Source organism: Nuphar pumila, chromosome 15 (genome assembly GCF_984573655.1).
Source record: "Nuphar pumila chromosome 15, dmNupPumi1.hap1.1, whole genome shotgun sequence".
Lineage (NCBI taxonomy): Eukaryota > Viridiplantae > Streptophyta > Magnoliopsida > Nymphaeales > Nymphaeaceae > Nuphar > Nuphar pumila.
In genome coordinates, this window is record NC_143263.1 from 90561148 (window position 1) to 90584839 (window position 23692).

General features: G+C 39.7%; 1 protein-coding gene across 1 annotated transcript; it reads left to right on the forward strand.

Moving 5' to 3' along the window:
- The first annotated feature begins 1573 nt into the window (after positions 1 to 1573).
- LOC149815973 (uncharacterized) lies at positions 1574 to 22533 on the forward strand. Its single transcript, XM_089988865.1, has 3 exons — positions 1574 to 1702; positions 8646 to 8739; positions 21609 to 22533. The coding sequence occupies exons 2-3, from the start codon at positions 8683 to 8685 to the stop codon at positions 22341 to 22343; spliced, it is 792 nt and encodes a 263-aa protein (XP_089844991.1). The 5' UTR covers positions 1574 to 1702; positions 8646 to 8682; the 3' UTR covers positions 22344 to 22533.
- The last annotated feature ends 1159 nt before the right edge of the window (positions 22534 to 23692 follow it).

Here is a 23692-nt window from a genome sequence, read left to right on the forward strand (position 1 = left end):
AAGACAAAATAGTAAAATACACAGGGGCGTCCTAGCCTAGATGGGACTCTAGGCCTGGTCGATCAACACAATCTCAACTTGGGTAGGACTCCAAGCTGTGTGACTTGCATACTCCCAGCATAGGCAGGACTCTAGGCTAGGCATCTCCTCTGGTCTCTTCGCATAGTCTCAGTCGAAGTAAGACTCCAGGCTGTGCGGATCCTAGGAAAACTTCTCTAGATTGGATCCAAGGCGGTCTGTAACATGCACATAAATTTTATGAGGAAGACCTCACAAAGTCTCCATAAAATATAGGTAATGATGAGGAAAGTCTGCATAAAATATATGAAGACTTACTCATCCTCGCAAATATCGGTCATTTTTCACCTATATTTTATGCAGATTTCTTCATTCTTGCCTATATTTTATGCGAACTTCATGAGGTCTGCAAAAAAATTACGTGAATTTACCTTTTAGTCACAAGGTACACTATAGTCAAAAAGTTTTTTTTAAAGAACGTTTCTCCTCAACTACTCATCAAATGAAGGCGATCTTAGTGTTGTTGAAAAGCTAATGCACGGATTTATCTCTATCTTTTTTATTATTTTTCTGAATTTTTGGCATAGGTGGCCAAAAAAACAGCATAGAATAATCGGGTTAGGCGCAATCGTGCCTGCTTATATTCTTTTTTTGGAATGTTGTAAGTGTTGTATCTCAATACTCGTTTATCGTTTTCCAGCTATTTAGATATCGTTGAAAATGTAATTATGTCTAGTTTATTTGTTTTTTCTATGTTTCTTTGAAATTCTTTAATTTCGTGATGGAAAATCAGAAGTAAAGTTTGTTACATAAGAAATTTGCATATCCTTAGGAGGTCCACACATTTTAATGCTCAATATTTGCAGTTTTGGTTATCATACGGATTTTAACAATTTTTAGGATTTTTTGAAAAACACATCATTTTTTTACACATCAAACTACATATAATTTAAACGTACTTATTATTACTTAACAAGCTCTTATGAGCTAGCCCACTCAAATATTCGTTGTTTGTGGTCAGCTGGTTGAGCCCAGTTTACTAGTTTGAGCGAGGTTTTTTTTTTCTCGATAGAGAAAGCTAGGGTTAGGCCGACCCCTAATAGTTATACAATCATACCATTGGGATTAGAACTTGCAATGTCCCAATGACGTGCACTAACTGCTTGTGCTAGAGCCCCCGTTGTTGAGTTTGAGAGTTCTTTGCAAGTCAAGTACGGGCTGAATCACGGTCAGTTTCGACTCGTTCAGAAGGCATGAGGCTTTAAAAAGTAACTAACAAATAAGAATAATTAAGAAAGATGAATAAAAAAATAATAAAAACTATACAAAACCCTTGTTTCTTGATTTTTTTGCAATGAAAATGTAAACGTCACAAATATTTTGACCGTTTAACACGAATGACAAGATACCACAGGTCCACAGTACTTTTAGAAGATATCACCATGTTGGTAACTATTGGCGTGGATCCAGTGAGGTCCGGATGGGTCCGGACTCCGGACTGAGTCCGACCCGTTAACAGCCCTATCTCTACTCTATCTCTGACTCTTCCGTTCACCAGATCAGGCGCCCTCTCTTCCCTCCTTTCATTCTCGCTCCTCCTCCTCCTCTTCCTTGCCAATTGTCCTCTGTCGGAAACGAAACGCAACTCCTCCAATCTCATTCTCATCAGCCACTGCTATTTCTCGTAAGTCTGTGTGTGTGTGTGTGTGTGTGTGTGTGTGTGTGTGTGTGTGTGTGTGTTATTTAGCTTGTAATTGCCAAACCGCCTTGCAATTTCTGTTTTTATGGGGTTTTCTTTTGTGGGTATTCTTGTTTTGGATGTAATACATTCAATATTTATAGCATCAGGCCACTACACCGGGGCTTCTCAGTAGGACATCACTAAGAAAAAAATGGTAGTATGGGTAAAGGAGTTATCTCAATAGGTTTAGTGCCTATTGGTGATAGCACCTTACTGTAGGATTCTTGATTTGATTTGACCAACAATGAGATGTAAGAGGCTTCAATGAGAGTTTTTGTGTTGAATTTAGTGGTACCATTCCATCATATGTTTTGGGTGCACGTTACTGCTGGAACGGTGAGAAGTGGGTCTGATGGAGATGTTCAAATTGGAAGTTCCTTGGTGAATGTTATTTCATGGGGAATCCCATGGTGCGTTGAAGGAGGTAGTTTATAAAAGCATCTGGAGTTGGAATTCCATATTGGTTGCAAATGGTGAACACATAATTACTAAGGAAGTTCTTTTTTGTTTGGTGTTTTGTTGAGAAGCTTTATTATGCAAAGCTACAAACATGGTTTTCTAGTAGATACCCAAGCAAGAGAAATACTCGAAGGACAAAGCCTGGTTTTTACTTTGTTAACTATTAAGCCAGAGAGTGTAAATAGTTTTTCAATAAATTCATGGCTTGTATTCCAATATTGAAAGATAATATATGTGCATTCTAGTGGATTTTTTGGTGTACATGAATAACCAGAATCTTCAAAGCTGTAACTCATTGAAGGATTTGAATCCCTCTGGTAACTTCTTGTGCCGAAACTTTCAGTCTTTGTTGGGTCTCAGTGATGATATGAGACTAGATTGATGCCAAAAATTTTGAATGCACATAAATCTCATGGAATGTATAGTTTGTTGGGGCGAGCCATGACCCAATTCTTGGTCACATTCTGCTTCAAACATGACTCATGCATGGCAAACTTCCTCTCAACTTAGGAGACCTTCAGTACTCGCAATCAACATGGTATGCTATTGCACCCTTCCCAAGAACTGGATTTGATGGCTTATAACTTGGACCTGAAGGGACCCTTGGATCGGTACCCGACGAAAGCGAGAGGATCATGCATGTGGTTCTGGGCCTCTTGGGTCTATGGCTGACATGTTTGGAGGGTTATACCCTGATTGATATGGTGTGGTAAGAGTCGAAGGTCTCTAATGGTAATGGTTTAGGAGGTACGAGAAGCTAAAGGGTCAATCTAGCTAAATCGGTTAGGACTGTTTTGGTTTCAACGAGTAGTTTGAGCACAGGTTTCAGTCCATACCTGAATGGATATGATCCTGAGGTTTTGGGATAGTCTAAGAATGTGTGTTTAGGTCTGGTACAGGTGATGGGGATTAGAGAGGTCAGATTGGGGAGAGGCATGTGAGGTCAAATGGTCAAAACTACATGTTTTGCCAAATCAGCAGGGTGCGGTTTTGGTATTTCGGGTCCCCAAGTAGGGTCTTAGCTAAGGTCAGGATCAATTCCAGGGGTTGTGTATCTGGTCTAGGGAGGTCTTAAAGGGGTCTACATGTTCAGGTGCAGTTAGGGTATGTGTAGAAGATTAGAAAAGGCAAAATAGCCCACAAAATGGGGCTTCACTGCTCCTTCGGGGTGTGATCTTGGTGTAGACACCTTAGGCAACTTTAGGGAAGGTCAGGGACTGGTCCTAAGGTATAATAGAGGTCCAAGGAGTAGTATAAATACCTGAGACACGTTCGTAAGGAAGGTTGATCAGCAGAACCATGATTGACAAGGCTCCTACGTCGATTTTTAAGGTAGGAATCACTCCACATCAAAGATACGGGTACGAGAAGGGCTCTGTCCCTTGGAAAGGATGAAGGACCAGCCTAGGGAGGCTTGGCTTCACATGGATCACGGGGAGGAGAGAGAAACATGAGGGAGGAGAGAGAAAAAAGAAGGGGAGAGGTGTCTAGAGAGCGAAATATTTAGGAAATCAATTCAATCTTATTCAATCTATAATTTAAAAGGGTTTTCCAAACCTCTATATAGAACATGAGGACCTGGAGTAGAGTCCTAACCCAACAATCAAATTGAACTAATCTATAAGCTACAAAAGAATCTTACTATGAAACAAGAACTCGACTAGAGAGAGGATTCTAGAATCCTACCTTTGTCATGACTCCTGCTCTAATTAAAAGTGATAATTAATTAAGAAAGAAAACCTAATTAGACTCTACTTAATTAACTTGAGAAACATCTAGAAAGGGAGGACGTCCTACCATGTGGGCCCTGTCGGGTGGCTCTCTTGGTTCTGACGTGGATATTTGTCAGGCTCTCCTTCTTTCTGGTATAAACATGTGTCTATTGACTTTTTCACACTATATTCAGCCACATAAGCTTTCATATCAACCTAATGGACCCCACACACAAGTTGGAATCACCATCAATGGGCATGAGGTGACATTTGAGATTTGGAGCACAGATCCTGGGGCGTCTCTTGTAAATCGGGTCGTAACATACCACCACACTTTGCACCATTTTCCCCCAAAAGTGGGTGCACTTTGCCGCTCCATTAGGGTCAAATATCTTCATTTGTGTATTCTGACAAGAGTTCGTAGCACCACTTGTAACAAGATTGGCTTGTCTGCTAGCTCACGATTTGTAGGGATAGAGTTTCAAGATGTTAGTAGGAACTCCCTCCACTCATGATGTTGATCTCCTCCGGGATCAAATACCACCTTCTGATATGCTGCACCTGTTGCAATGAAGTAGAGGTAAGTGCAGCTCGGTGGCCCAGTTTAATCCATGGTGGCTTGTTGAACGTGTTCATCTCTTGTTTTAGGTAAGAACACGTTGCTCATGAAATCATGTCGGATGGGAGGCATGTGAGTGCTTGCACGTACTTTGATTGGCGGCCATAATGTGTCCGCAAAAACATTCCTTATAACTAAGTTCGTGAGTTGTAGCATGAGAGGGTTGGAGGCTGCATTTGGCTGCTGGTTAGGCCGAGACAAGGGTAGCTCAGTTTGAGTGCCTTGTATACCCAAGAGTGCGTTGATCCTTGTGGGTTGGGTACTATGGGTCATTGTTGCACACAAGGGTGCTTCTATGCTGGCCATAGGGGCATCCTCCTCTGCAAGCATGGTGTTGCAAAAATTTTGGTTGTTGTCATCATGGCTGCAGCTATGTGATTGCATGTACTTTGATTGGCCATAACGAGTCCGCAAAAACATTCTCTACAACTAAGTTCGTGAGTTGCAGCATGAGAGGACTGGAGGTTGCATTTAATTGCTGGTCAGGCCGAGCCAAGGGTAGCTCAGTTTGAGTGACCTGCACACCCAAGAGCGTGTTGATCCTTGCGGTTTGGTTTCTATGGGTCATTGTTGTACACAAGGGTGCTTCCCTGCTGGTCATAGGGGCGTCCTTCTCCGCAAGCATGGTGTTACGAAAATTTTGGTTGTCATCATCATGGTTGCAGCCATGTGATGCAGGCTGGTTAAGCTGCCATCCTGGATTAATGTGTTCTTGGTATATGGTGTACTGTTGTGGCATCGATGATGACCCTGCTAGGGGAGGAATCACCACTAGTAACAAATATGTCAGTGGGGTATTCAACTCCATAGAACTGCCATGCAGGGATTGACGCTTCCAAAGGCCACTATTATAGATGTTGAATCTCTTCATGATTCGGTCCTCAAAATCAGCTCATGTGGGCTTTCCATGTACGAGGTCAAGCCACTCGTATCATCTAACGAGGTCAAGCCACTCATATCATCGAAGGGTGCCACCTTTAAGGAAGGGGATTGCTTCAGCAACACGTGCCTCTGAGGACACATTATGGTAGGTAAAGAAGTGCTTGAGTTCAAAGATCCATTCACACATGTTCTCACCAACAAAAGTAGGGATTTAAGGTGAGGATTCTTACCTATGCCTTAGCGAACTCATTCGGTGCCCCCCCCGAGAATCAGTCTGATCAAGTGTTCCCTTTGGCCACCGTTGAAGTCGGCACCCCAATCAGTGCCATGCCTTCTCTTGTGGAGAGCGTTCAACTGATCTCCAAGGGCTTCTACAACCCTCTCAATGCGCTCCAAGCGGCTGGTTTTGTCAGTGCTCTCTTACCTTCACCGAAACAATTCGACATAGGTTCACTTGGTAATCGCCCGAGCGATTTCGGCATACCATTAAACCCATTAAACTCAACGATTCAAACTATGTTACATGGGCTTCAATTATGAAGCACCTTATATGAGGAAAAGGGTTGTAAGGATCAGTGGATGAGACTGATTTGGAACCTAAGCCAATTCTTACAAAGATTTAAGGTGAGAAAGAAATACCTCTTACGAAGGTTGAAAAAACTAAAGTCATTGCCACTTATGATAAAAAGTGAAAGGAATGGAGAATGGGACACCCCAAGATTATGTCTTGGCTCATAAGTTGCGTGTATATCAAGAAGTGTTCAAGTCTTGCAAAATTTGAACATGCTAATGATGTTTTGGGTGACAGTCCAATTAGTCGTTGGACTGCCTCCCTTAAAGGTACTTTGAGCCTCACCTCTCTATGTAATCTCATGCTTTTCTAAAGCATTTCAAGTGTTAATACAATATTTATTTTTCTATTGTGCTCTTGTGGGCTTTGTGCCTTTGTGCTCTTGTGGATTTTGTACTTTTGTATGTCTCTTTTATGAGATTGTCATTGGTCCATTAGAGACCATATTATATTTGTGCACTTGTGTAGCCCTTCGTTGGCATTGTAATTGTGCCCTCTTGTTTCATTTCACCAAGTTCAAGTTTGAGTCTATCTTGAATACTATCATTCAAGCTCCCCTTAGTTGAGCTTGAGTGAGCTCAAGCTCTATGGCTTCACGTAAGCAAATTTAATAATATATATATTTTTAAAAGGTTGAAGGAATATAAAAGGGCACTGGAGTTGAACCCACTTAAGAGTGAAGAAGCCTAACTGTTAGAGAAACACCTTTTTTTATTCTTTTGCAATGTATGCATCAAATAAATTATTTTAAACATGTTATATGTATATGGTTGGAAGCATGGCTGTCATAGGCGCTAGGCAGTGAGTCCCTAAAAAGGCCTAGGGGTCTAGGCGGTACCCAAATTAAAATAATAATAATAATAAACATAATAAGAAACATGTATATTGTCTTCTCTTCTTTTTCTCCTCGAAGAAGAAAACAAATGATATGTCTTAAAAAAAAAACTTCAAAAAAAAAAAAAGCCTAGGTGGTGACAGCCTAGGCGGCAATATAGGGCCCCACCGCCCAGACCTGGTCGCCTAGGCTGCCTTGGCGCCGCCTTTGACAACTAAGGTTGGAAGAAAAAAATGAGCTTTAATGAGCCTAAGCTCAGGCTCGAGCTAGGCTCATTTAACTAAATGAGCCTCAAACTGGGGTAGAGCTCAGATTGTTTAATAAGCAGACCAATCTCAAGGTGAGCACAGATAAATTCATTTTGCAATCCTACAAAGGTATGTGTATGAACTATGAACCACAATGTGTAAACATGCTTGATAAGATTCAGGAGTTTCGTGAAAACAAAACACATGGATGGAACCATGTGATTATGTACATGTGTCAATTCTTTAACAATTTCGTAAACTAACTTACAAATGAAAATATACATGATCAATGGCAGATTCTTTGGAAGCAAGGCACTACAAAATAACGAACCAATATAATGAACAACATAATTGTTGTTAGAGACACATTGTTGACCATGTTTATCACAGGTTTGACTATGTTTATCAAGTGTCTAGTTATGGCAAATCTGGTGTCTGCATCAGTGTTGTGTCATCTCAGCACTGGAAATGCATACTAAATGAAGATACATGTGACAATATAACTCGGCCTATTGTTAAAAAATTGAGATAAGAGAAACAAGGTTCGGTAATCTTATAAACATAGACCAAGACATGCAAGTTTCTAAGTTCTTTATATCTTGTTTCTTCAATATTCTGAAAGAAACAGGTTGAAATCTGTCTGTATTTGTTATCTATAATGGATAATTAGTGACACTTGTTTGCACTGGTACATTAACTTGGAATCTAACTGTTGCATATGATTTCAAATAAAAGTATTCAGGTGTGTGGCACATGGATTATCTTCTTGATCATAATTTTCACAAACATGGAACCTGTCCATATATAATTATATCGTGTTATGATTTATTTCATCAGTTCTAAAGTATTTGGCACACTCTTTTGAATAACTATGGCATCAATCATTAAGCTATGAATTGATCTTAATAATTTTAGTTTTATCATATTATTTCAGAGGTAAAATTTTATTTGGGGTACATGAACTTTTGTTCATTCAAAAAAACTAAACTGTGTTGTAGCATCCTTCAAATTTGGGTCAGACCTCTTCTTCTCCTATATTGGTGTCTGTATACTATCTGAATGTCCTCTTCTTACCACTTCAAGCAATGTATAAATCCACAAAAGTTTCAGAATGTTTAGGATATGAATGAGCATGAATTGCAACAAGTATTGTTTCAGATTGATCCTTTTTCTTGGATTTAGATGAATATAGATTCTCTCATTCTTCTACCATCTATGCATGTGTTGCCCGAAATGTATATGATACAAGTGAAAAAAAGAAATCAATATCTTTCTCATATCTCACTGTCATTTCATGTTCATTATCTTTGTTAGACCACTAATGCTAAAATTCGCATAACTAAATTAGGTTTTCTTTTCAGGTAGTCAAGAGTATTAAGCCACTCAATGATGAGACTTATAGATTTTTTGTTTTCTTTCTTGGTTTGTGTTCCAAAATTTATTATGTGAAAGTCAAGTAACTACAGAAATGAACTTTATTAATAAGTACCTCTCTGCATAACTAAAGATAACTGTTGGGTGATTTGACGATGTTTGTCTTTAATGATTGTTGAATGTCAGATGGCAGGATTGAGGATCTTCTAAGGCATCAAATTATATGTTTCGCTGCACAACTAAAATGATTCTCACTCCCTATTCAGGCCTGAGTTTGATGGTAATCCTTTTATGCTTCTCTCTATCGAAACTTCAAAGAGAATTACATAATATATTAAGCTACTTTTTCACAACAAAACAATTTGTTTCATTAGAATCATTCTCATTTTATGATTAAAACAAGAAATTTAGTTTTCTAATATAATTTTGATATTGACTGTTGGTAAATTTGGAGTTTGGGTTTTCTACCTGGTGGCACACACACACGTTTAGCTAAGGGAAGTATTATTTTTCTAAAACAATGCATAACCTCTTAAACAAGAAGAAACATAAGAACTCACAAATCAGCTATCTAAGAGTTCTAATAAATATGTTTTAACAATTTGAGTTACTTATGCATTATATCTTTTTATGAAAATGTACTCATATTTGGCTATGTGCAACAGAGATGGATAACAACCTATGTCACATGGGTGCGGAGCAATTTCAAAAATTTTGGACATGGGGACACGACTATATATATGTATATATATTTAAAAATATATATATATATATAAGACTCGGTCAAAGTTGTGCCCATTAGGGGACATGGCTATATATATATATAACAATAATAAGACTCAACTATATATATATATATATATATATATTTAAAAAAATATATAAAAAGATCGATTTTTTTTGTTTTTATATGTCTTTTGCCCTAAAAATGGACAAAAATAGACTCGGTCAAAGTTGACCGAGTCCAAAATGTGGACGGACTGGGCCCCGGTGCATTGACCGAGTCCGACACTTGGTTGACCGTGTCCGCCCCGTGTCCGAAGCCGCACTTGTGTCCGCACCCATGTCGGGGCGCGTCGACGCGAGTGCGGCCTTATAGCCGAGTCTGTGTGACTTAGATAGCAACATATTGTCATTTGCATGAACAAATATTACAAAATCAGATGAATTTTAGGCAAAACATGTAGCAATTACATCACTGAGCCACTCAAATAGAGTCTGATCTCCTTGTTGGATCCTAAAAGTGGTGCCTCAAATCATCTATCAAGATTGCAAGTTGATGCATTTGCAGCTGAGGAAACACCTTTGGTGATGAGCTCCTAGCTCTTTAATATGATGTCTCGGTACTGTTAGTTTTGGATCATGGATCCGACCCGCACCACATTCCAAGGATCCACCTCGGGATGCGTGTGCGCCCCAAGAGGGCGGTGGCATATTGTAATTTATTTTTATTACTTGTGTAATGTTATACTTTGTACAATACATATAAATAATAAGAGAAAGGGGTAAACCCTATTGCCGCCGACTCCCCTCTTCTCTCTTTACCTCACCTTTGTCTCTTGCAGGTTGAACTTTCTGACATGGTATCAGAGCACAGGCGCGAAAATCAATCATCTAGAAGACCTATAAGGACCAGCACGTGCTTCTAAAGGACGTAGGATTTATTTCTTTCTCTTTTCCTTAATCCTTTTTCACGTCACATTCTAGTTTCTCTTTCGGTTCTTTTCACTTTCAATATTTTTTTGGTTCACACGTCTTAATATTCTGTTCCAGTCTGCCAAATCTCTGATTTTCTCCCCATTTTTTTTTCTATTTCTTGCTACTCCTCTGTGTGACGAAGGCACTGATATTATTTTCAGCACACGACATTGCTGGTTTTTCTCTCTACACTGTCAGTACAGTCGACACTCTAATTTGGAATCATCCCATTCCTATTTCCTATCTGTTATTACATCTCATTCTTCGTATAATCCATGGATTCCAAGTTGAACCCTAGTTTTCTTACTCACCTCATGACCCACAAGTTATCCCATGATAATTACTTACTTTGGAAGCGTCAGATTGTGCCTTTTATTCGCAGTCATGGTCTTTATGGGCATCTAGATGGGCGATCACCCGCCCCACCTACACATATCGTGTAAGAGATAACAGGTGAAGATGGGAAGGTGAGTCAACTTCGATCCTCCAATCCTGCTTATGATATATGGGTACAACGGGATCAGACATTAGTTGCTTACATCACTTCCACACTTTCTGATCGTGTTTTACAAACTATTTCTGATGATCAATCTGCCACCGAGTTGTGGAATGGACTAGCTCATTCTATTTCTCAGGTTTCCGAATCTCGGGCTTTGCAACTCAAGTGCAATTCCAATCCATGCGAAAAGGAAACAAATCTATTACAGAGTTCATGGGGGATGTCAGGGTGATTACAAATCAGTTAGCTACCATTGGAAGTCCTGTATCAGATAAGGATATGGTACAATAGGTATTAGGTAGCCTTGGACCTGAATATCGCATGTTTTGCACGGCACTCCAGGTTGTCTCAGTCCTTCCATGTTTTGATGATCTTTAATCTAAGTTTTTGCAATATGAGGTCAGTTTAAATCAGGAACACGCGTCAGATGATGCTCATCCTGTGATGATGGCACATACGCCTATTCAAACAGGAGTCTTATTTACTCCTCGTCTCAATGGAACACTTATGAACAAAGGAGGATTACTGCCTACACCAGGTGGAGGAGGTAGTGGCTCAGGCAGTGTACCATGAGGTGGACGTGTTCCTACTTGTTTTCTATGCAATAAGCGGGGGGGACATGTTAAAGCAAATTGTTGGTACAATCCTCAGAACCAGAACAAAACAAGGAGGCCAGAGCAGAAGGCAATTCAGACGTTTGCACGCACTCCTTAGGGACAGGTTCTTCCACAGGACGTACAAAATATTCTTATGACTACTTTCAATCAGATGAACTTGCGCCAAAATGATGAAGGTATATGGTATATTGATTCAGGGGCAGTAGCACATGTTACTTCTGATGCAGGTAAATTTTCTCACTTGACTCCTTACACTGGAAATGGCACTATAGTCATAGGAGATGGATCTCACCACCCCATCTCTCACACTGGAAATGTCTCCCTTTCTTTGCCTGAATCTCAATTACCCTTGTCAAATGTCTTACTCACACCTGCTATTCAAAAGAATATTCTATCTGTGTCAAAATTAGTTGATGAAACAAATTCTTCCGTTGAATTTACTCCTTCTGTTTATCTTAAGGACCTTCACACCAAGAAGACGCTCGCTAAAGGTGAACGGTGCGGGAACATGTACGTCTTTGAAGAATCTCATGTGCCTTTGAAGACGTCGTCTTCCGTAGCCTTGGCTTCTTCAGCTTCTTCCTTTCCAACATTTTTGAGTCGTTCTACAGATCATAGTTCTTCTTCTAGAGTCTTGAAACTTAATAAGCCAGACTTATGGCATCTTCGTTTGGGTCATTGTAGTCAAGTTTTTCTTGACAAGTTGTCATCTAAAGGTTTAATGCCTGCAGTCAATTTAGAGTCAAAATGTCCAAGTTGTCACTTATGCAAAAGTCATGTACTTCCTTTTCATAGTATCAATAAAAGAGCAACAAAGCCTTTTGAGATTATATGCTCAGATGTTTGGGGTCTTGCGCCCACTGCCTCTCTTTCTGGATCTCGATATTATGTACTCTTTCTTGACTCTTACACTCAATTCAGTTGGATTTACTTCATGAAAAACAAATATGAAGTTTTCAAGTTGTTCAAACAGTTTCATGCACTAGTCCAAAATCAATTCAATACCAATGTTGTATATTTCGAGTGTGATGAGGGGGGGAGAATACATATCCCATGATTTTAGTGAATATTTGAAGGAGCATGGCATTACACGTAACATTTCTTGCCCTCATACTCCTCAACAAAATGGAGTAGCTGAGAGAAAACACAGGCATATTGTTGAGACAGCCTTGAGCATAATGCACACTGTGGGTATTCCTTTCTCTCTTTGGACAGAGGCTTTCCATACAACTGTTTACGTTATCAACAGGTTGCCCATGACCATCCTTGAAGATAATTCTCCGTATTCTGTTCTTTATAATTGTCATCCATCATATGAAGAACTACATCATTTTGGTTGCGTATGTTATGTTCATATTGATCATTCATTGAGAAATAAGTTTCAAGACAGAGCTGTACAATGCAAGTTTCTTGGGTATGCAGATGACTATAAGGGATACAGGTGTTATGATCCTCACACAGGCAAAATTCGGGTATCTAGAAATGTTGTTTTTGATGATGAAAATTTTGACATTCTGGGTTCATCTTCCACAGATACATAGGACAATTATGATCCTTGGCTCAGTGACTCACTTTTATATGATTCGTTGCCTTATGAGGATTCATCTTTATTGACAGACAATGAACCTTATACTTTCGATGTGGAACCGCATATAGAAGACATTCTTCCTACAACAACATCCTCACGTTTTTTTGGTCTTGTTTATTCTCGTAGAGCTCATCCAGTCAATGATGAGACTCCTCTATGACGTTTCACTCGGATTAGACATCCTATAGATTGCTAGGTAAGTTATAACAATTTCTCTTTGGATTTTCAAACATTTCTAACCAGAGTGTCCAAAGAAACAGAACCTTCCTCTTTTCATGAGGCTGTACATTCCCGTGCCTGGGTAGAGGCGATGAATGAGGAAATGGAAGCATTGCATGAATGCAATACATCGGAGATTGTACCAAGGCCAGATAACAGGAATGTTGTAGGATCCAAATGGGTGTACAAGATCAAGCACAAATTGGATGGCAGTGTTGAGCGCTATAAGGCTCGTCTGGTTGCACGAGGCTTCACACAACAGTATGGGCAGGACTACGATGAAATGTTCAGCCCAGTAGTAAAATTGGGCACCGTCAGGATTATCATTGCATTGGCGTTACAACATGGATGGTCACTCAATCAACTTGATGTTAAAAATGCATTTCTGCATGGTGAACTAAAGGAAGAAGTTTACATGGAGCAACCACCTGGTTATAGCATGCATGATTCATCCAATTGGGTATGTAAACTTCAACGCTCTCTTTATGGCTTGAAGTAAGCTTCTCAATCTTGGTTTAAAAGTTTTTCCACGAAGATCCAGCATCATGGGTTCACTAAAAGTAATCTAGACCATTCATTGTTCATATTCAAAAGTGATTCAGCTATTGTTTGGGTGCTTATATATGTTGATGACATCATTATCACCGGGAGTGATGAGGTTCACATATCTTGGGTTAAGTCTATGCTGATGGCTAAATTCAAGATGAAAGACTTGGGTCCCTTGCGATATTTTTTGGGTGTGGAAGTTGATAGTCGGCATGAGACTATTACATTGAGCCAACATAAGTACACTATTGATATTTTACTTGCTACAAGGATGGAGAATTGTAAACCAATTAGCACACCTTGCCTTCTAAATCATAAGCTAAGTGCTAAAGAAGGCACTACTTATCATGATCCTACTTTGTATCGTCGAGTTGTAGGGATGTTAATGTTGAGAATAGGTGGTTTCTAGTTTAAGTTCTTTCATATTAGAGGTTTTTTAAAATTTTGTTCTCATAATGACTTAAATGTAATTTCTCCTTTTTGGCCTCTCTCTATTTAATATAGAGAGAAGCCCTAATCAATAAGTTAACGTGTTTTCTATTGTGCAGCCGTCTCTCTCTCTCTCTCTCTCTCTCTCTACACACACACAGGTGGCTGTGCATCGCATCCTCTTCTATATGGTATCAGAGCCCTCGATCTCGGGAGCGTGATCAACAGGGACTGATCTTCATCAACGAATACGACTTCTTAAAATCAGGTTTGGTGTTGTTTGATTGTGGAAGATCTGATAACAGATCTGGGATGTTACCCAGATCTGTCGTCAGATCTAAGGAGAATAGGTGGAGCCATAACCCTTGAGCTCCTCATCTGGATCTCCAGCCGTGACCTGTTGTTGCCGAGTCCTGTTCCTGCCATGACGTGAGATCTTTTCTGTGTTCGTGAGTTGTCGAGTTGCGTTCCTGCTGTTTGGGAGCAGCAGAAAACTTCATTTCCTGTGTTGCCGTGATTGCTGAGTTCTTTCCTGTGCTGATTGCGTGTGATCAGAATTTTTGCTGAGTTCTTTCCTGTGCTGATTACGTGTGATCAGAATTCTGCCGTGATTACAGATTTCTTTTCTGTGTTGATTGCTTGTTATTGAAATATAATTGATCTGTCTAACTGTGCCCTGAAGACTTATTGGAGATGTCGTGCCTTATATGCTTGGAGAACAGCAGGTGTAGTGAATATTCGTTTTGCGACTGCATACTATCATTGGTCATGATGTGTTTGGGCTCAGAAATGTTCGTGATTCCTGAACTTTAGTTGGTTTTTAGTTGGTTGGTTTATTTCAGAATGTGGATTTTCAACAGTCGTGATTCCTTGCTGTGTCGAGTTTTTTTTGGAAAGAAGCATGGTAGTTTAAGTTATCCTTCTGTCGTGGAAAACAGCAGTGTTGAATTGTTTTTGTTTGTGGGCTGCTGTTTTTTGTGGAAACAGCAGGTGCGATTTCCTGCTGAGTTGACAATTCCTCTTGAACACTTGCTGTTCAAGTGAGGCAATCTGATTTTTTTATTTGAATCACATATTCAGCATGGCTGAAACTTCGAAATGTGATTCCAAAATGGAACATATTGGGGAGTATAAGGCTTTTGCCAACCCCTTCTCGTATGGCTCTTCCGTAAGGTTGAATGAAACCAACTATGCCAGGTGGTCCAAAACTTTTATGATGTCGGTATATGGACATCGTCGAAAACATATTTTGTTGGAAGGCGAACCCACTGAGAAATTGGGAAAATATGTTACTTGGGATGAAGATAATGACATAGTTATGTCATGGATCATGAATAGTGTCGAACCCCATATTGCAGATGGATTGATCTACTATAATACAACCAAACTGATGTGGGATAATCTTCGTGATACATACTCACAAGAAACGAATGTGAGTCGTATCCTGCAAGTTGAACAAGAAATATATAATTTGCAACAGGGAGATCAGACCTTGGCCCAGTACTATGCCTCTGTCAAAGCTGTGTTTGAAAGACTTAATGCTCACAAGCCTCTTTGTTGCTCGAAGCAAAAGGATCATCAAGAACAAACCATGGTTGCTCGTTTTCTTACAGGTCTTTTTTCAGAGTTTTCGGTTGCAAAAGTTCAAATGTTGACTGGATCAGATGTTCCCACTCTTGTTGATGCTTACAATCGTCTGAGTAGACTTGCGATCTCTCTGCCACAATCTCAGCCTGTGACTCAGTCATCTGCTCTTGTTGTCTCATCTGGTTATGGGCGTGGAAATATTCAGAATATCAGAGGACGAGGACATGGACGTGGTATGAGAGGCAGATGAAAGCTTCAATGTACATTCTGTGGAAAATCTGGACATTTAGAAGATCGTTGCTTTGATAAGCATGGTCGGCCAACCTCTTCTTCATCAAAGTCATATACTCCTAAAGCAAATGTTACTACTATCGAGGCAACAAATGTACAAGAGAATATCTCTGCAAATGAAAGTAGTATCACCCTTAGTCATGCGGAATATGATGAGCTGATAGCTCTTCGACCTTTGAGTTTCACCCCTCCTGTAGCTGGTGTTGCCTATTCAACCAGAAATCATCTTCATCCGACTGATAGTAAGTGGGTTATTGACTCTGGTGCATCCAAACATTTGTGTGGAAATTCACGTGTTTTTTCAGATCTAAAGGATATTAAGGCTCAGCTTGGAGTCTCATTAGCCGATGGGAGCTCCTCCCCGGTTGTTGGTCAGGGAAATATTTCTATATCCTCCTCATTACAGTTGAAAAATGTTCTTCATGCTCCAAACTTTCCTCAAAGTTTACTCTCTGTTAGTTGCCTTATAAAAGAACAAAACTGTAGAGTAATATTTGATCCAATGGGTTGTCATTTTCAGGATTTGCTGACGGGGAAGAAGATTGGTGGAGGCTATGAATAAAATGGAATTTACTACCTACATCATCCAATGGGTACTGTTCATGATGTAGTGGAACATTCATTCGGTTCTGTTCAGTGGCATCGTCGTCTTGGTCATCCTTTATTGTCAAAGCTTCGGTCGGTCTTTCCTCAGATTCCTTCCACCACATCATTTCAATGTGAAGCATGTCAGTTGGGCAAGCATCATCGAAGTTTGTTCCCTTCGAGTCAGAGTCAGTCTAGTAATAAAGTTTTTGAACTTCTTCATGCAGATGTATGGGGTCCTAGTAAGATTCCTACTAGGACTCAGTGTCGTTATTATCTTGTTATTGTTGATGATTTCTCTAAGTTGTCATGGGTTTTTTTAATAAAAGAACGATCTGAAGTTCCAAGTATTATCAAATCCCTAATTCTTGAAATAAAAACTCAGTTTGAATCTATTGTCAAGATTGTTCGCACTGATAATGCTCTCGAGTTTAAATCAAAAGGTCTCTTACAATTTTACCAAGATCATGGCATCCAACCCCAAACTTCATGTGCCTATTCATCTCAACAAAATGGGGTGGCTGAACGAAAACATCGGCACCTGCTTGATGTTGCCAGGACCATTATGATTCAATCCGATGTTCCTGCGTTATACTGGGGTGATGCGATTATTACTGCTTGCTATCTGATCAACCGCATGCCTTCGTCTTCTGTGGGTGATCAAATTCCATTACATATCCTAAAACCTAATGCCCCACTTTTTTCTTTCTCACCAAAAATATTTGGATGTGTGTGTTTTGTACACAAACTTGGCCCTGACCGTGATAAATTAGCTGCTCAAGCTACAAAATGCATATTTATAGGTTATCCAAAAAATCAAAAGGGCTATCGATGTTATGATCCTATTTCTCGCCGAGAATATGTCAGTGCGGATGTATCTTTCTTGGAATCCTCTCCATATTACTCTATTTCCGGTTCCCCGCTGCAGGTTGATCCAGCTGAGTCTTTTCCATTACCTATACCTCCTTTTCCTTTGGAATCTGTGCCCTCATTACCGAACCAAACTTCATCCTCTTCTAGATTTAATAATCCTCCATTGGTATATGTGCGTAGAGCTCCACTTCCGCAAGAGCCTTCATCTTCTTCTTCTCCTGAGGTAAGTTCTACTGACAATAGTGATCTTCAGGATGATGATAACAGGCCTATTGCTCTACGAAAGGGGACACGACAATGTACCTTATATCCCATATCTCATTTTGTCTCCCATGCCAGGATTGGACATCAGATGAAGTCTTTTATTTCAGCCTTATCTGCTGAAACTATTCCTCTGAACTATCAACAGGCAGAACTTGATAATCGCTGGAAGCTGGCTATGCAAGAAGAAATGAATGCTTTAGTATCTCAGCATACCTGGGATCTAGTTGATTCCCCAGCAGATGCTGACATTGTTGGATGTAAATGGGTATATACAATAAAGTACAAATCTGATGGTTCTATTGAAAGATACACGGCCAGATTAGTAGCGAAAAGGTATACTCAGACATATGGTATTGACTTCTTTGAAACTTTTTCTCCTGTTGCACGGATGGGTACCATCCGTCTTGTTCTCTCAGTAGCTGTTCAGCATGGTTGGAGCTTGTGCCAATTAGATGTAAAAAATGCATTTCTATATGGGGATCTATCTGAGACCGTTTACATGCAACAACCTCCAGGATTCGAGGTTGAGGGGGAGTGTCAGAAGGTGTGTAAATTGAGAAAGGCGATTTATGGTTTGAAACAAAGTCCTCGTGCATGGTTTCAAAAGTTGTTTGAAGTGATGTCAAGCTTTGGCTTTAATAGATCAGCAGCAGATCATACACTTTTTATAAAGAAAACTAGCTCTGGCATAGTTGTTATGGTGGTATATGTGGATGACATCATTCTTACAGGAGATGATGTGAAAGCTATTGAAGCCACAAAGGCTCATCTTTAAAAACACTTTGTTACAAAAGACCTTGGTTCACTCAGGTATTTTCTGGGTATAGAAGTTGCTAGGAGCCGTGAAGGGATGGTGTTGTCTCAACGGAAGTATGTTCTTGACTTATTAAAGGAAACAGGCATGTTTGGGAGCTAAACCCGCAAATATTCTCATGGACCATAAAGTTCAGTTGTTTGAAGAAGGGTCAAAACCAGTTGATAGCAAAAGCTATCGCTCCCTAGTAGGGAAGTTATTATATGTAACTGTGACCAGGCCGGATATTGCTTTAGCAGTAAGCAAAGTTAGCCAGTTTATGGACAAACCAACTGAGGTACACTGGAATGCAGCCATAATGATTCTCAGATATCTAAAATCCTCTCCTGAAAAAGGGTTATTGTTCAGGAAAGGTGGAACTCTGGAGATAGTAGCCTATTTTGATGTTGACTATGTTGGATCTGTAGTAGATAGAAAATCTACCACAGGATTCTGTGTGTTTTTGGGAGACAACTTGATTTCATGGAGAAGTAAGAAACAAAATGTGGTTTCCAGGTCGAGTGCAAAATCAGAATATCGGGCTATGGCCCAAACAACTGCTGAATTGATGTGGGTTTGCACTGTTCTTCATGATCTCCAGGTGAAGGTTTCCTCTCCAATGACCATGATGTGCGATAACAAAACTGCAACATATATATCAAACAATCCTGTCTTTCTTGAAAGAACAAAGCACATTGAGGTTGATTGCCACTATGTAAGAGATATGATTCAAGCTGGTCATATCACTACCAAATACCTAAAGTCAGAAGACCAAGTTGCAGATATGTTTACAAAGCCTCTTGCTAGGCCAAATTTCTCAAAATGTTGTGACAAGCTGAGCATGATTGATATCTATGCTCCAGCTTGAGGGGGAGTGTTGAGAATAGGTGGTTTCTAGTTTAAATTCTTTCATATTAGAGGTTTTTTGAAATTTTGTTCTCATAAGGACTTAGATGTAATTTCTCCTTTTTTGGCCTCTCTCTATTTAATATAGAGAGAAGCCCTAATCAATAAGTTAACGTGTTTTCTATTGTGCAGCCGTCTCTCTCTCTCTCTCTCTCTCTCTCTCTCTCTATACACACACACAGGTGGTTGTGCATCGCATCCTCTTCTACAGTTACAATACTTAACATTCACTAGGCCTGACATAGCATACTTTGTCAATCAGGCTTCACAGTTTATGCATGCTCCTACAGATGTACATATGGAAGGAGTGAAGAGGGTCCTTCGGTATTTAAAGGGTACGATTGAAGATGGCTTGATGTATACCAAGGACACAACTTATACGTTAGGGCATCGACTATTCACTTACACAGACGCGGACTGGGCTGGTGATCCTAACGAGCGCAGATCAGTTTCGGGGTATTGCATTCTTATCGGCAATAATATTGTAACATGGAGTAACAAGAAGCAAAAGGCAATGGCGCGATCTAGTACTGAAGCAGAGTATCATGCAATGGCAGCAAAAACAACCGATGTTACATGGGTGAGACATCTACTGCAAGAATTACAAGAACCGATCTCGTCCTTTATGCTTCTTTGCGATAATCAGAGTGCTATTAATATTGCCTTCAATCCCATCCTTCATTGTCGCACGAAGCATATCGAGATCGATCAACACTTTGTTAGACAAAAGGTGGAAGAAAAAGAAATTGAACCTGCATATGTTCGGTCAGATATGCAAGTTGCTGACATCTTTATCAAGGGAATATCCACTCATCAGTTTTGGGCACTCAAGGACAAGTTGAGCATGATCAAAGACCATACTCAACTTGAGGGAGGCTGTTAGTTTTGGATCATGGATCCGACCCGCACCACATTCCAAGGATCCACCTCGGGATGCGTGTGCGCCCCAAGAGGGCGGTGGCATATTGTAATTTATTTTTATTACTTGTGTAATGTTATACTTTGTACAATACATATAAATAATAAGAGAAAGGGGTAAACCCTATTGCCGCCGACTCCCCTCTTCTCTCTTTACCTCACCTTTGTCTCTTGCAGGTTGAACTTTCTGACAGGTACAAGTAGGGCTTTACATAGTTCAAGACCAGTTGCATCTTGTTTTCATTTTTATAATCATCACTCCCATTCAAAGAGTTGATCTTGATAATATGTGCTAAGGTTCCTTGGTTGTCCCCAAAATGTCGAACTCATTTGCAACAGCTTTCCATCAAATGAGAATATTGGAAAATCCAATTGCCACAGCTCTCCTAAGACAAAAGTAGATAGCGTGAGACTAAGTGAAGTGTCAAGGAGGTGTCCATGCCTGAAAAACAAGGAAAGATGATATTCATAAGTATCAATGAGGTGTCCATGCCTGAATGACAAAGAAAGATGAAATTCATAACCAACAAATTGCATAACCAAGTTCTTGTCAGATCCAAAGTTTTGCCTTGTAGGCTCATTCATTTTCCTCTGTCTTGATTTTGTATTTGCCTTTATGCGTAGCTTATTTTTCTGCTTCCTACTTGCTTTCGTGAGCATGATAGTAACTAAGAGTATGCACTGTTGCATGTGAGGCATCACGATATGCAACTTTTTCTAGAAATTCCTTGATGAAATGTGAAATTATTTTCTCTCAAAAATGCAAATGTGCAATTATGAAGTAATGCCATAAAGAAAATCATGATCCCCTTCATGTTATATATTTCTAGCTTGCCCTGCATAAAATGATAAAAAATCGTAAGTTTGATACTTTGCTGATATTTTGCTACTTTGCTACTGCTGAAAGGGTGGTGAAAACTTATGCAAATTATGGTCTTACTCAACATATCATGATTGTCATGTTATATGTATATAACTGAAGCTCACTGTTTCTTTGTTGACTGACTCAAAACTAAACCATTGGGTGACAGTTGAGAAAATTTCATTTTAAAGTTCGATAGCTTGCATTATTGAGGGTCATCTGATGTGCAGTCTGTTTGGTGTGTTTTTCTTAGATACTTCAATCTTGTATATGCGTTGATCATGAACACTGCTGCAATGGACAAATGGAAGCTTTTAGTGTTTTCCTTTATGCAGTTAAATCATAGTGTTTTCTTCTTTTGTTTTCCCCTTCTTAGCATATGGTCTTCAATGTTATTGCTTTCATCTTCCTAGCCAGTTGATATTATGACTCAAAGTTATGAGTTTTCACCGGGCAATAGTTTTTATCATGCAGTTGAAACTCCAAGACACTGGCAAAAAATGTAAGATGGACAAGTATTCTTATACTTGGGAGAAGCATCATTGTCATAAAGGATTCTTTGCTCCAGTTCCAATGGAGGCCTATCGTTTTGCAAAGGGGCCGAGAAATGTTTACATTCACTCATCACCCGATGATAATATAGTCACTACAGGCTCGTCCAGCAAGGAGTCTGAAGCAGTTTCTAGTTCACCTATTGATGATGATTCTACCACCAAATCAAAATCCTTCAATCCTGCTGCCTCGGATTCCCAGGCCTACAAGACTGGGATAGATGAAGCTTCTAGGCTTCACGACACCAATGACAGATTGCAGATGGGCTTTGTTCAAGAGAGGGACCAAAAAATTGATTCTACTATGCAATCAACACCAAAGAGGTCACCTATGACTGCACGCGAAAAGCTAAGAGCTGCACGTGTTCTGTCCAGATTCACAGACACTCGGGCCTCAAAACCGGAGATGGGGAGAAAAGTGTTGGATGCATTGAGGAACAGTGATAAAGGGAAATCAAGATCAGGCTTGCCTCAAGCTCCAACAAATCTGTTTGATGATACCAAGCGAGGTTTGCCGAAGCAAGGCCTAACATTTGATTTTCCTGGAGGTAGCGATCTCTTCTTCATTATTTTCTCCTTTGTATTCATCAGCACTGTGATGTTTGCTACCACTTACATTGTCTGGAAAGCTGGTGCAATACACTTTAATGAGTACTGATTTTGGAAGAAATTTAGGGCCTCTTCAGTTAATTTCCTTATTTTAAATTGTCCATGAAAGAGAAAACTCATCATTCTTGTGTAGATGAGTTAGCATATTGTGGATTCAAGTTGATGGAAAATGACAGCCTGGTCTTCTAGTCTTGTATATTCTGTCAAGGGAATAAATTTTATTGGAAGGCTCTATTATTTCCAGCGGTCTTTTGGATCATGATGGACATTATTTTCCACTACCATCTCGTGCTTTGTTTTTGGCTTTTGTGCCTTCTAACTCTGTCAATTGATATATCGGAATCAGCTTAGAGATCATGTTGGAACACATCAAAAGAGCTCAATGAAAAACTTATACAGCAGTGCAACAAGAAATCTCTCTCTAATCAGGTGGCTTGTATCCATGTATTTTGTTGTTAAGGTCTTTTACATACATTGTTCAAAGGCAACCATCACTTGTAGGATTTAGGGCCTCGTTATGTTATAGATCAAAGATTTAGCTGTCATTTCAACTTTAAAAATTGAGTACTGATTTTCTTTTCAAAACAAACACATTTAACACGCCTGTGTGTGTAACTGTGCATGTGTGTGCACGTGCCTGTAACATTTATATCTAAAGCTGTACATAGGAAGGAATGGAGAGTCTCACAAAGATGCTGATGCTGTAAAGCTGTTATGCTCGGTTTTAATGCAGATCACTTGTTTAAATGGATTTGTCAGACCTTATAAGTATACAAAAAGAATGTAGCACATCCCAAATTACTTTGTCTACCCCCATGCTATAAGCTGCCTTAAGTTTTAAATATTTAAGATGAACACCCCCATCTTTTCAAGGGCAAATTTCTCCAAAAACTGTGGGTACTATAGACCACGTAAAGCTGATGAGGTCCATAGCTCAATTTGTACTAATAAGTTCCAAAACCAACGTCGTGTATTTTTTGGAGAACAGATTGGTTATATCATCCTCAAGGATCAGTGAATTCTGGTGTTGAGCTGAATTTGAAACAGCTTACACATACTGCCAATGAATTTACAGTGTCCCCATTGACCGCCCTGGCATCAACCCAGGAAGAATCAATTTAATCACCAAGTTAGTCTTTATCAGCTGGTAATGACAAGATGTTCTAATGTGTTTAAGATACAGCTCACCTTTAACAAAATTCCTTGCATTGAAAAAGTGAAATCAGAAAGGCCATTTGCAAATGTCAGATACCTGAAAATCCCGTTAATAAAAGTTGATGTACCCCATCCAGGCCAATTGGGTACTGTTGTTATACCTGTTTGCAAACCCAGGGTAGGGAACGCTAGAAACTTAGGTAATTGCTACAACTTGAGGGGCTTAAGTCCACCCATGCAACA

Excerpts from the sequence above, each read along its gene's own strand:
- LOC149815973 (XM_089988865.1), top strand. The coding sequence starts at position 8,683 with ATGTTTCGCTGCACAACTAAAATGATTCTCACTCCCTATTCAGGCCTG. Across the intron at positions 8,740-21,608 it reads ATTCAGGCCTGAGTTTGATG|TTGAAACTCCAAGACACTGG; the intron begins GTAATCCTTTTA and ends TTTATCATGCAG.